A 13,475-nucleotide genomic window follows, 5' to 3' on the forward strand; every position below is an offset into this window, starting at 1 on the left:
TGTTCTCGTTCATCCAGTGCATCAGTTATTATGCTGTACCCTTCAAGGAGTCAGATCAGAAAATGTGCTAAGTAGCTCTTTTTGATCTGGCCCACCGATTTTGAATCTTGAAATTGTTCCAGAAAATGAACTATTTCTCCCAGAAAATTAGTGCAATTATATGTTTTGTTATGCACGTTTATTACCTTTGTGTGTATTGGAAAAAAAAACAAAAACAAAAAAAACAACAGAGAAGGGTAAAAAGACAAATTGCACAACATTTAACACAAAACTGCAAAACTGGGTATGGCAAAATTGTTGGCATCTTTCCAAAATTGTAGGTAAACAACTTTGTTTCAAGCATGTGATGCTCATTCAAACTCACCTTTGGCAAGTAACAGGTGCGGGCAATATGAAAATCTCACTGGAAACTAGATAAAAAGGGGAGAAGTTGACTCAATCTTTGCATTGTGAGTCTGTGTGTACCACAGTATGCATGGAGAACAGAAAGATGAAAAGAGAACAGTCTGAGGACTTGAGAATCAAAATTGTTGAAAAATGTTAATCTCAAGGATACAAGTCCATCTCCAGAGATCTTGATATTCCTTTGTGCACGGTGCACAACATAAGCAAGCAGTTTACAGCCCATGGCACTGCACATAATCTCCCTGGACATGCACAGCAGAGAAAAATTGATGACAGGTTCCAAGATTCCACAACAAAAATACGACAGACTCCATTTAAGAGAAATAGGTCTAACATTCCATGCAGATTAATTTTTTAAAATGTTTTAGAGTGGTCAGAACACCAACTTGCTTGCATAAAGTTGAAAGACAAAATTTTGCTTGCTATAGCCACCATTGGAGGGAGCATATGAGCTCACTGAAAACTCTGTTGTTAGTTACTTACTTGGGTATTATTTCAACACTAGATGGTGGCCTGATTCTAACGCATCAGGTATTCTAGAATATGCATGTCCACGTAATATATTGCACAGCCAATGCAGTATATTGCCCAGCCACGTAGTATATTGCCCAGCCACGTAGTATATTGCCCAGTGACGTAGTATATTGCCCAACCACGTAGTATATTGCGCAGTCACGTAGTATATTGCCCAGTCACGTAGTATATAGCCCAGCCACGTAGTATATTGCCCAGTGACGTAGTATATTGCCCAGCCACGTAGTATATTGCCCAGTCACGTAGTATATTGCCCAGCCACGTAGTATATTGCCCAGCCACGTAGTATATTGCCCAGCGATGTAGTATATTGCCCAGCCACAAAGTATATTGCCCAGCCACGTAGTATATTGCCCAGTTAAGTAGCATATTGCCCAGCGACGTAGTATATTGCCCAGCCACGTAATATATTGCCCAGCCACGTAGTATATTGCCCAGCCACGTAGTATGTAGTATATTGCCCAGTCACGTAGTATATTGCCCAGCCACGTAGTATATTGCCCAGTAACGTAAAATAAAAAATAAACATATACTCACTTTCCGAAGTGCCGTTGAAGTCCTGGTGCCTGTGTATGATGCACGTGGCAGCTTCCGGTCCCAGGGTTGGTATGAGCACAGGACCTGTGATGACGTCACGGTCACATGACCGTGACGTCATGGCAGGTCCTTCTCACGCAGGCGCGCAGGACCTGTGATAACGTCGCGGTCACATGACCGTGACGTCATGGCAGGTACTTCTCGCGCAGGCCCTGTGATGACGTTGCGGTCACATGACCGTGACATCATGGCAGGTCCTTCTCGCATAGCATCCTTGGCACCGGAACCTGCCGCTTGCACTGCCGAGGACACCGCGTCACGTCGGAGGGTGAGAATAACCTTTTTTTTTATTATTCTTATTTGTAACATTAGATCTTTTTACTATTGATAGTAAAAATTTGGTCACACAGGGTTAATAGCTGCGTAACCGGAGTGTGTTACACCGCGCTCCGGTAACGCTGGCATTAACCCTGTGTGAGGGCTGAGTGGAGGGGAGTATGGAGTGGGCATTGACTGCGAGGAGGAAAGAGTGGCCATTGTGCCGCCGGACTGTGCCCGTTGCTGATTGGTCGTGGCAATGGTTGTACGCGTTTTGCCACGACCAATCAGCGACTTGGATTCCATGACAGAGGCCGCGACCAATGAGTTTCTGTGACAGACAGAAGGACAGACAGAAAGACGGAAGTGACCCTTAGACAATTATGTAGTAGATTTGCACTACTTTGCTTATTACCATATCCAGTATCCAATTATTTAAACTACATCACATACATGTTGTGTTCCTCCACTTCCATTGTTTTTAATTAGTCTTCATGTTATTTTTTTTATCTTTGAATCTCCTGCTATATTTATTAATAAAATTAAATGTTGTCACCTGATACATAATTCTTTGGGTTGTCACTGGCGTCTTTGCAGGTTCTACTCTGCTTTATATTGGTCCAGTGCACCTGGTAGTGCATTGTCTGTTTAAGGGAGAGCATCCCTCTGATTATAGGTGTACTTTCTTGCTACTCCGTTCAGTGTATGACTGTATGCAGAGCATTATTATGCTCCACACCAAAATCCAACATTTATTCCTACAGATTCCGCACCTAATGGCTGGAAGATTGGCTCATCAAAGATTTGCCCTACTGAATGGGGAAATTGGCAATGCAACAAGTAATATTCTGTAGAAATCCCAAAGGCAGCCTTAGCGTGCTGCTACAAAAACAAGCATATGAAATTAAAATGTCTTTCGCACATAACTTAGAAACTTTACTCGGTTGTTGGCTGTATCAGGATAACGGAGCTCCAAACTACACAAAGACATGTTACTAAATAGTCTGGACATTAGAAAAATCTGATGGTACAGGGAATGAGTAATAGGAAAATGACCTGCAGTTTTAAGTAATATTTTATTTAAATTTTTAACCATTTTTAATTTTTTTTTAATCTTCCTTATCACTTCTTTTATTTGATAATAAAATTATCAGAAATTAGATCAGACATTGGGGTGTAATATTAGACTCATACATCCTGTTCTACACAGAAGACTTTTTCAGCATGATCGTCACAGACAGGATTACACTGACAGGTATCACCTCTATATAGAGCAGATAACAACAGGTGATGGTCACAATTCACCCGATCCCATCGCTTCACCATGTTCTGTGCCCAGACCAGACTAGTCAATGAATCAAAGCCAGCTCACCTAGTTGCTCTATGCTCATCCACCTTGTAAAAGAATACCACATATACTCGCGTATAAGCCGACCCGAGTATAAGCCGAGGCACCTACTTTTGCCACAGAAAACTGGGTAAGTCTAAGTTCACATTAGCGTTCGGCGCCGCAGCGTCGCCGCATGCGTCATGCGCCCCTATATTTAACATGGGGGCGCATGGACATGCGTTGTGCTGCGCTTTGCGATGCATGGCCGCAAGCGTTGGGCGCAGAGAACGCAGCAAGTTGCATTTTTTTCGCGTCCAACTTTCGGCAAAAAAGGACGCATGCGTCGCAAAACGCAGCGTTTTAGCGTGCGTTTTGTTGCTTTTTTGTTTGCGCTGTGCGTTGCGTCGGCGACGCTGCGGCGCACAACGCAAATGTGAACGTAGCCTAAGCTTATTGACTCGAGTATAAGTTGGGTACGCATTGTCCCCTCATCCCTGTCCTGCTATGCATGGCTCCCCCTTCCCTGTCCTGGTTTGAATGCCTCCCTATCCCTGTCTTCATGCCTCCCCGTCCCTTACCTGTATGCATACCTCACCCGTTCAGTCCCTGTATGCATGCCTCCTTATTCTCTATTCCTGTGTCCATGTTTCCTATTGAAAAAACAAAACAAAAACATCATACTCACCTATCTGTGTGCCCCTGGGTCCTGGCACTACATCTCGTTCCGGTGCTTGTGTCTGCAGCTCTTCCTGTGCTCAACGGTCACGTGGTACCGCTCATTAAGGTGATGAATGTGGACGCGTCTCCACTCCCATAGGGGTGGAGCGCATATTCATCGCCTTAACGAGCGGTACCACGTGACCGTTGAGCACATGAAGAGATGCAGTACCCAGGGCACGCAGGTAGGCGAGCATGATGTGTGCGTCGGCTCCTTGCACCCGCTGCTCCATCCCCCCGCCTTTCTGTACCGTGACTCGTGTATAAGCCGAGGGGGGCACAAAAAACATGCTGAAAAACTCGGCTTATACACGAGTATATATGGTATATAAATGACTGCATGTAATTTGACCATTAGTCATGAGTAAGAATGCCTAGTACAGTCGAAACACGTCGAATGGGTCATGTTGACGATGTACATTTTTCTTTTGTATGCACCATATTTTCTTTTGAAAAAGAAAAGCAAAATCCAGTTCTGTTGAGCCGGACGCCAATTTTTTCTATTTTCCTTGATGGAGCTGTATGGCGGCTTTTTTTTGTTGGACAAGATGAATTTTTTACTGATACCATTTTTATATACATTCGACTTTTTGATCGCTTTTTATTCCACATTTTGTTCAGCGGTATGATGAAAAATCATTTTTTTCATTTTTTTTTATTACTGTGTTCCCTGAAGGGGTTAAGTCATGGGACAGTTTTATAGGTTAGGTCTTTCCGGATGCAGCTATACCAAATGTGTGTCAATTGCTTGTTTATTTCTGTTTTATATTAATATATGCATTCAAGTATTTTTCTTTTTTTTTTGCTCTTTTTGTGATTTTTTTTTTTTAAACCATTATTACAAATTAAATTTTTTTTTTTTTTTTCATTTTTACCATTTCCCAGGATTGGACATCGACTTTCCCTGACCTGATCTAATACCCTGCAATGCTCTGCAGGGAGGCGTGTAAGCTCCTGGTCTGAGCAGGAGCTTAGCGGGCACCATACCTGGGTGACCCCACAGCCATCTTTTGGACCGTAGTCACCATGGAGATTGGAGCAGAGAGGGAACTCTCTGCTATGCTGATCGATGCCACTGATCATGGGTGTTGCCGCAGGGTGTCAGCTCATATAGTGCTGATATCCGCTTTTAATTTCGCCGGTGCTCGGATTGAGCACGCACCTCCCGTAGTGTCATACATGTGAGGTGGATGTCACAAAGGAGTTAATAACTAATTATTGGTCACAATGTGGCTTCTATGATTTCTTCACACAGATTCTGGCGTGCGACCAACTCTCAGAGCAGAATGTGTCTCTCAAGGCAAAATGGTTGGGGACCAGTTTTCTAGAGTATTTTAAATTGCTATTTCCAAGTGTTTGATGTGCGTGAATGGAAACCCTCCTGTTCACCAACACTTTGTCGCTTTGAAAAGAATACCTACCCCGAAAATAAGCCCTAGCACAATTTTACAGGATTTTTGGAGTATGCGTAAAAAATAAGCCCTTGTTACAGTGAGGGTTTTGGGGAAGCTTAACTGGGCAATTGCCCAACTCTGAGGTTAAGACTGCTTAAGGATGATGTCACCAAAGGTTCTTTAAATGAAGGAGTCTAGAGGAAATGAAGAGGAAACAGACTAGTATGCACGGCCAGCATTAGCGGGAAGGCCAACTAAATACTTTGTCAGGGCCTCCACTCTCTTATGGGCCCCAACATTTATATTCTGCAATTTCTGAAAAGCCTCATTTTGGGATATAGGACCATTACAGAAACGTCTTGAACAAGTCTGCTCAGTGTGACTATTCCTTAATAAGCTCTGCATATTAAGGAAGAGAGGGTCAAGGAGGAATAAACTAAATAGAAATAGGGACCAGGAAATAAACACACACATACAAACAACAGATCACTACTACTATAACTCTACTCCAAATACTCAGCTTCAGCACTCAGCACAAGAAGACAAATCTTTCACTGGCAAGGACCAAATACCCAGAGCCAGTATATAGAGAGTGTGTATAGGCTGAGAACAACTAGGCTGTTTGGTCTCAGCAAGCATGGAAAGAGACCTTAACCCTCTCAGCACTGAAGGAAATCCATTTAGAATAGGACATGAATCACACCATCTCTAAAGAAGACCTATGATTCATTATCCGACATGACCGTCTCACTCCAGATCTTCCAAGTGGACGTGGCACCTTGACCCCTGATGAGATCAATTTGAGAATAACCAGTACATGCTGAGATTGATGTGAATAGTGATCAGAAGAGAAAAAGACACAGTCAAAAAGGTATTATAAAGACGGATTCTTTAATTGAAGTATGGTAGAAAAGTGATTAGAATAATAAATTAAATCGTTAAACATATAGTATGAAAGGTACTTCGTTTCAGACAATCTCTAAGTGCAAATGGTCAGTTGTAGGTAGTCTGGCCATACACATTAGATGGTTGTTGGCCGAACGATGCTTCAGCCGATTGTTATGATGCTTGGCCGATTGTTTGGCAGACATCACAGCCAACTCTCACATACAAAGGAGCCAAGTGCTCCTGTGTTCTTTATGAGAAAGCTGCTGGCTGACACATAGGATGACGGCTGATCTCAGGGAGAAAAATACGATCGGTAGTCTAAGATTGGACATGCACGTTCAACATCTCTACTGTTCATCAGTCGGCCGCTGCCACCATACACATTAGAACATCGGCCAAACCCATCGATATTGGCAGGTTCAGCCGACATTTTCTAATGTGTACGGGGGATCTTTACTGTTGTGTTGGATTACAAAGATTCATACAGTAGTAGTCTTACTTATGATTAACACATACACGCATCAGGTTACTTGTCACAGAATATTGTGGATTTTTTAATGTCACATCATCTCCTACAAAGTGAAGAATATATTAAATGTCTTGATTCGTCCATAGAAACTTATGTTTTTAACTTTTGAAGTGGACGCACGTATATGAGTTAATGCAATCTGTAAAGATATAGATTTTGTTATTTTAGTACTTTATTAGAAATATACAATGTATTGAAGTTACAACAACAGTTAATAAATGATCACAAGGTCAGCCACATGCTTTCCCTAGAAGCAATTCTTGTGTAAATTGTGCCATCTTGTGGGCAAACTCAAAACTGCTATTCTTTTTACTCTGGACTGTCAGGTAATATAAAACATTGTGTACTACAAAATATGTCTTAGGAAAAGCGAAAAAAAGAAGCTTCTTGTAGAAACTTTATTGCTTTTATAACAAAGATATACAGTATTTCAAATAAAAGACATCTTAGACAAAACAATTACATTCCCACAGGCTTTAAAATAATACAGGTATTTACAAGTGAACAGGAATCTATTACAGGTTGGATGCAGGGATTGAAGGAGTCAGATATTCAAAGTAATACTGGCAGAGCGAATTGTGTCAGTGGTGTTCATGGTGCTAGTCAGAGATCTATTCTCCCTTTTAGGCAAAATAAATATATGGGCAGAAGATTGAGGCGGAAAAGAAGAGATGGGTACAAGTGCCACATCTCCGTGTGGTCGCATACCCTGCTCTATACAGAACAGTATAGAAATCAGATCTATAAATGATAGGAGAAGCAATGGAAGAACAAACAGAACAATAATAAATAGTACATTACATTTTCTCTTTACCTGAGTAACCAAAGTAAGCAAATTACAAGGCAAGTAAGTAAACAATGTGACAATGGAGTATATGATGCGGAATGTAAGGTTCGTCTCTGCCGGACTATGGAGATTTTATAATGTAACGTCAGACGTTATAATTCTAGCAATAACCAGTTAGTGCAATCTCATGAATAGTTAGATAAACATTTGGCGCCAATGGTGAAATAAGAACACAAGAAGGGCTGAAAACTAAAGAAGCGCTGTGCAACTAATGGAGCTATATAAATAAGCATAAGAAATACTGCTGCTTAAATCTGGAATTTCCAATTGGAAGTTTGTTCATGAACTTGTCACCAAGGAATATCAGAGAATCAGCATATGGGTGGGGAATCCTGCGCTCTATCCCATCATAGCTGTAAGTGTAGACGGATGATGTGTCACTGTGTGTGCAGGGAACTTCCTCCCCCAAATAATATTCTGTCTGGTCTGTCAGGAAGTGCAATGCACGACGTCAGCATTATTTCCTAGCAGACTGCTATACAAGAAAGCAATGAATATTAAACAGTTAAAATGGAGGTCGCCTTTAGCTATCACAGTTACTGATTACTATTATAGGGGCCGCAGAACCACATAGTATGGAGTCATGTTGTCCCCTTCATTCCAGAGCTCAGACAGATATTTAGGCTAAATGCTTGTAATCCAATCTCAGCTCGTCAGAAGGTTAAGATTAAAATCCACACAGGACTGAATTGCTGCAGATATTACATAAATAGGATATAGTATACGACTTTAGGAATTGTACCCCCATTCTGCACACTTTTTCCAAACAGAAATATAAGCATGTGAATATCTATATGTAAATCGTGCTCGTTCTGTCCTGGATTTATCACAAATCTTCACGGCTTTTAGGGTTTTACTGTAAGTTCATCACATTGCTTAGGCCTAAGGGAGTTAACCATGGCCAAAAGCTAAATTGTCTTCAGCAGTGCGAGCAAATACAGTGTGCAACCCGTGGCCTCCCACGTAATCTATGTCCAGTGTGCGGAAAGTCCTTAAATCCCCATATATAATTGATAGCTGTTGGCCAAACAATGGCTGATCTGATCGTTCGGCCAGCAGTTATCTTGATGGGATTCCTCCCTAAACAGATTTGCTCGCTCGGTTGAGCACTCCTGTGTTCTTTAGAGAGAGCTGCTGCCAGACTTCTTTGGCCACAGCTTATCTCATGGACATCATAAACCAATCAGCGGTCTGGAATCCAGCAATCCAGGTCCTTCTCTCCCCTGACATGGTCTGTTGGTGAAGAGTTGGGAGGCCCCATACACAGTGGACTGTTGTCCAGGGCCGCCGATAACGCAGGTTTGGCTGACTTTAGTCTTGACAGTATGATGAGAGAAGTATACGCTCACTCTATTGTAAAATGTTCAATTTGATCAAGTAGAGTTAGTTTTATGTTCTTAATTAGGTTTTATTTTCTCAGATCCTGATGACAATTACTATGATGTCATCAACCAACATATTCAACAGGGATATAAAACAATACAAAAATGGTCGCCTATTACTGTGGAGTTGTAGAACTAAATCACCAAACATGAACTTTATGAGGACGTTTCAGCTCTCTTGATATATCGATTTTCCCTACAATATAACAATTATGGGCCATCTTTACTTAAAACTTTGTATTTTGCAGTTTGGCAGTTATTCCTCTTAGAACTACATGACTAATTTGACAACTGGGAGTGTCTCTATGCAGAGTGACACTGTCCAATCAGTGCTTGCGATGACCAGGCAAATGCTAACGTCCAGTTGGGATTTCATAGAGATGCAGAAGGAACAACAGAAGACGAGTGCAATAGTAAAGATGCTCCAGAATTGTCATCCCATGAGACGTTACTAAAACGGACATGTCAGGACTGGTGACAGGCGCTCTGTAATAGTGATTCTATGAGGGCTTGTGAGCAGGCACCCTATACTACCACCTACAAATAAAAACTCCCTAATATAATGTCTGGGACATAACTGTGGGAAGTGTCACCTTGCATTTAGCTACCCTGCCTTTCTGCTGTCTATAACATGGGCGGTGGGACAATACCTTCCTCCAGTTGACCACCTAGTGCACGGCATTCTTAAAGTAAACATATAAAATCCCTTTAACAATTCATAGTGGTTTTATGTGGGAAAAATTGGTCCAGTTTAAAGAGGTTGCCTGGGATTAAATTTTCTATTCTCATAAGGTTGCTGCTATGAATAATGAAATAAGAAGAGGGCTGCATTCACTCTCCCCCGGTCCACTCTGCCACTGCTCTGGTCTTAGTGGACTGTAGTGGAGACACCATGACAGCGGCACACGTGACCCCTACAACTAACCATTGGGCTCAGCGGTGACGCTGACAATTTAATTCCGGACAGCCCCTTTAAGGGCATTACTCTAATCAGTGAGAATACAGCCTTCCAGTCTCTTAAGAATAAGATTGAGACACAAAGTGCCACCAATCCAGCGCTTCATTTCTACAAGAATGGTTTATATACTGCAAATCAATGTATAGAGAAGAAAAGCTGAAGGCGACATCTAAGGAACCCTTTACAGCTCAGTAACTTTTTGATTTCTATGTGACAGATAATTTATTATTAGTCGCTTTTCTCTCCCTAATAATAATAATAATAATACTATTAGATTGTATATAAACATCCTCTAGTGCATGTTAATTAAATTAGCAGCATACAAGGGAATTATCAGGATAAAGTAATGGTTCAAAGGCTACGTGGGACTGCAGGAATAAAAGATAAAACAAATTAGTGGCAATGAAGATAAATCAGGGCGCACGCATCATCTCATCCTTTCTTACTGACTTGTATCAGTTATAACACCGGTGTCATATAAAAGCCTTTGTCTTGTGCTCTTCTCTTTGGCCTCCTGTCGCTATCTCGTTCATAAGGCTGAAGTCACTGGAACGCAGCGAGGCACGTTACTGCTGGAGCGCCACAGGGTTCGCAACTAGGATGAAAGCTTGGAGTAACTTGGAGGGGAAAATTTGCGCTTCAAGTACTTCAAAATATAGAGGGGAAGACAGCTGACAACCGTGATGGCCGATACTTTCCACAGGAAGGCAAGTGTTGCGATAAAAGCAACATCTGTGATAGAAAGAAGAGCAACAGGTCTAGTATTAGATTAATGATAAGCCAACACAATGAGCGTCAAGCTGAACAATCAGGACCCTGACTATTGCATGTTCATGTGATATATGTGGGTGGCCAATTTTCAGCTTCTTGGGTGTTCAGATATCACCTGCTAGTGGACCGGCATCCATAATATAATCATATACACGTGGTAACAATAAACATTCGTCTTACATGGTGATGGAAGCAAGCAATGGATATTAAACTACATGGTGGCCTTACATATCATGGGTGATGATAGGTTATAGTTTGGTGCCAAAATAGAATAGAAAAACGTGTGTGCTATGTGCGGTTACACTGCCTGATCTTTAGGACGTCTTCTACAAGTCACGCTAAAATAGCTCTGGCCGTACATGCGCCTCTTATTAGTCCTTTTATGTGCTATAAAAAATATTGAATCACAATGTAAGAAAAAAGGGGAAAAAGCAGAGGTTAGAACAGGCCATGTTATAGGTGGCATGTTATACTGTAGATGGGATGTCTGACATGGCATGTTTGATGTGGAATGTTCTACTGTGGGTGGCATGTTATGTCAATGTCAATGTGGACAAATCTGAACTAATTATCTTTCCTCCATCTTGCATATCTTCCCTACCTGATCTATCTATCAAAATAAATGAAATCACATTTTCCCCTGTCCCCAAAATCTGGTGCCTCGGAGTAACCCCGGACTCTGCCCTGTCCTTGAAACCGCATATCCAAGCTCTCGCCACCTCCTGTCGCCTCCAGCTCAAAAATATTTCCAGAATCTGTCGTTTCCTCAACCCTCACTCTACCAAAATGCTTGTGCATGCCCTAATCATCTCCCGCCTCGACTACTGCAACATCCTCCTCTTCTATGGCCTACATTCTAACACTCTCTCACCTCTCCAGTCCGTCCTTAACTCTGCTGCCCGACTAATTAATCTCTCTTCTCGCTACACTCCTGCTTCCCCTCTTTGCAAATCCCTTCACTGGCTCCCAATTTCCCAGCGTATCCAGTTTAAACTACTAACACTGACCTACAAAACCATCCATAACCTTTCTCTTCCGTATATTTCCAAACTAATCTCTCAATATCTTCCCTCAAGTAATCTCCGGTCCTCCTTCTCTCCTCCACGCTTATGCGCTTCTCACCCAATTGCCTCCAAGACTTCTCCCGAATATCACCCATCCTCTGGAATTCAGTGCCCCCACACATCCGGTTATCCACCACATTTGGATTCTTCAGAAGAAACCTGAAAACCCACCTCTTCAAAGAAGCTTACAGCCTGTAATGACCACACGGCCACCTCAACACCATCGGAGCTACTGCAACCCTTGACCTACTGTCTCCTTCCCCAGAATCCTGTAGAATGTAAACCCACAAGGGCAGGGTCCTCTTCACTCTGCATCAGTCTGTCATTGTTAGTTTTGTTTACTGTAAGTGATATTTGTATTTTTATGTAGCCACTTCTCATGTACAGCGCAATGGAATTAGTGGTGCTATATAAATAATAATATGTGGCATGTTTTACTGTAGGTGGCATGTCATACGTGGCATGTTATACTGTATGTGGCATGTTATACTGTAGGTAGCATGTTATACTGTAGGTGGCATGCTATACTGTAGGTGGCATGCTATACTGTAAGTGGCATGCTATACTGTAGGTGGGATGTTATAGGTGGCATGTTATACTGTATGTGGTATGTTATAGGTGGCATGTTATACTGTATGTGCCATGTTATAGGTGGCATGTTATACTGTATGTGGTAATGTGGTATGTTATAGGTGGCATGTTATACTGTAGGTGGCATGTTATACTGTATGTGGTATGTTATACGTGGCATGTTACACTGTAGGTGGCATGTTATAGGTGGCATGTTATACTGTATGTGGTATGTTATAGGTGGCATGTTATACTGAAGGTGGCATGTTATACATGGCATGTTTTAGTGTAGGTGGCATGTTATACATGGCATGTTATACTGTATGTGGAATGTTATAGGTGGCATGTTATACTGTAGGTGGTATGTTAAAGGTGGGATGTTGGAGGCTCAGAGCAGACCATTGCTCGCTTCTGTGATCAAAACGCGTCCCTCGTGTCCCAGTGTGCATTTTAGTGCGGTCTAGGAGCCTATTATGTTTTAAATTAATTGAATGAACTTGAAGAAATTTTATTCTAAGGAGCTGGAACAAAGACTCTTTTTCCTTTTTTTTATACAAACACGTCTCATCAGTACGGGGTTCCATGCACCTGGAGTTTCGGTGAGCTGGCTTTTTTTCTTTTTCTATATGACTTTTTTTCTATCCTTTTGAACACATCTAGACACTGCTTTTGCCTAGAAAATTATATTCATGACTCTAACTAAAGGTGCCACCGGATTTTTTGTAACTCTCTAAAGCACAGAGTTAGTATAATAAAGTTAGTAAAGTAGAAAAAAACATAAAGCTGCTCATATTCATGAAATGATTGTCATACATAGAAGAATGAGGAGAGGTGAGCATTGCATTTTTTTTAATCAGTGAGAGCATTGTGGTGGCCAGAATACTCTATAGAGGACTATGGGAAGTGCATTATACTGTATGGAAGATTATGCAGAGTGCATTATCTACTATATAATTGTTTAAGGGTCACTTCCGTCTTTCTGTCTGTCTGTCACGGAAATCCCAAGTTGCTGATTGTTCGCGGGCACAGTCTGGCCGCGAAATGGCCGCTCCCTACTCCCTTGCACTCAGTGCCCCCTCCATACTCCCCCCCCAGTCAGCGCCCGCCACCCACATAGCGCTGCAGCAGTCCGTTAAACCGACTGCGTTACATCGCGGCATAACACGGTACGCAGTCTGTTAACGCTGCTATTAATCCTATGTGACGAACTTTTTACAATTGATGCTGCCTA

At 41.9% G+C, this 13,475-nt stretch overlaps 1 protein-coding gene across 2 annotated transcripts in view; it reads right to left on the bottom strand.

The window, feature by feature from the left end:
- Positions 1–7,036: 7,036 nt before the first annotated feature.
- The window catches only part of ATP9B (ATPase phospholipid transporting 9B (putative)), a 428,187-nt gene continuing 421,748 nt past the window's right edge, over positions 7,037–13,475 (bottom strand). Inside the window, exon 30 of one of the 2 annotated variants that reach the window (XM_077270058.1) lies at positions 7,037–10,571. In XM_077270058.1, the coding sequence (XP_077126173.1) occupies positions 10,435–10,571 (137 nt within the window). In that variant the 3' untranslated portion in view covers positions 7,037–10,434. The remainder of the gene's footprint in view (positions 10,572–13,475) is intronic. The other variant, XM_077270059.1, reaches the window with a different exon arrangement.

The sequence above is a fragment of the Ranitomeya variabilis genome, chromosome 6 (assembly GCF_051348905.1).
Source record: "Ranitomeya variabilis isolate aRanVar5 chromosome 6, aRanVar5.hap1, whole genome shotgun sequence".
Classification (NCBI taxonomy): Eukaryota; Metazoa; Chordata; class Amphibia; order Anura; family Dendrobatidae; genus Ranitomeya; species Ranitomeya variabilis.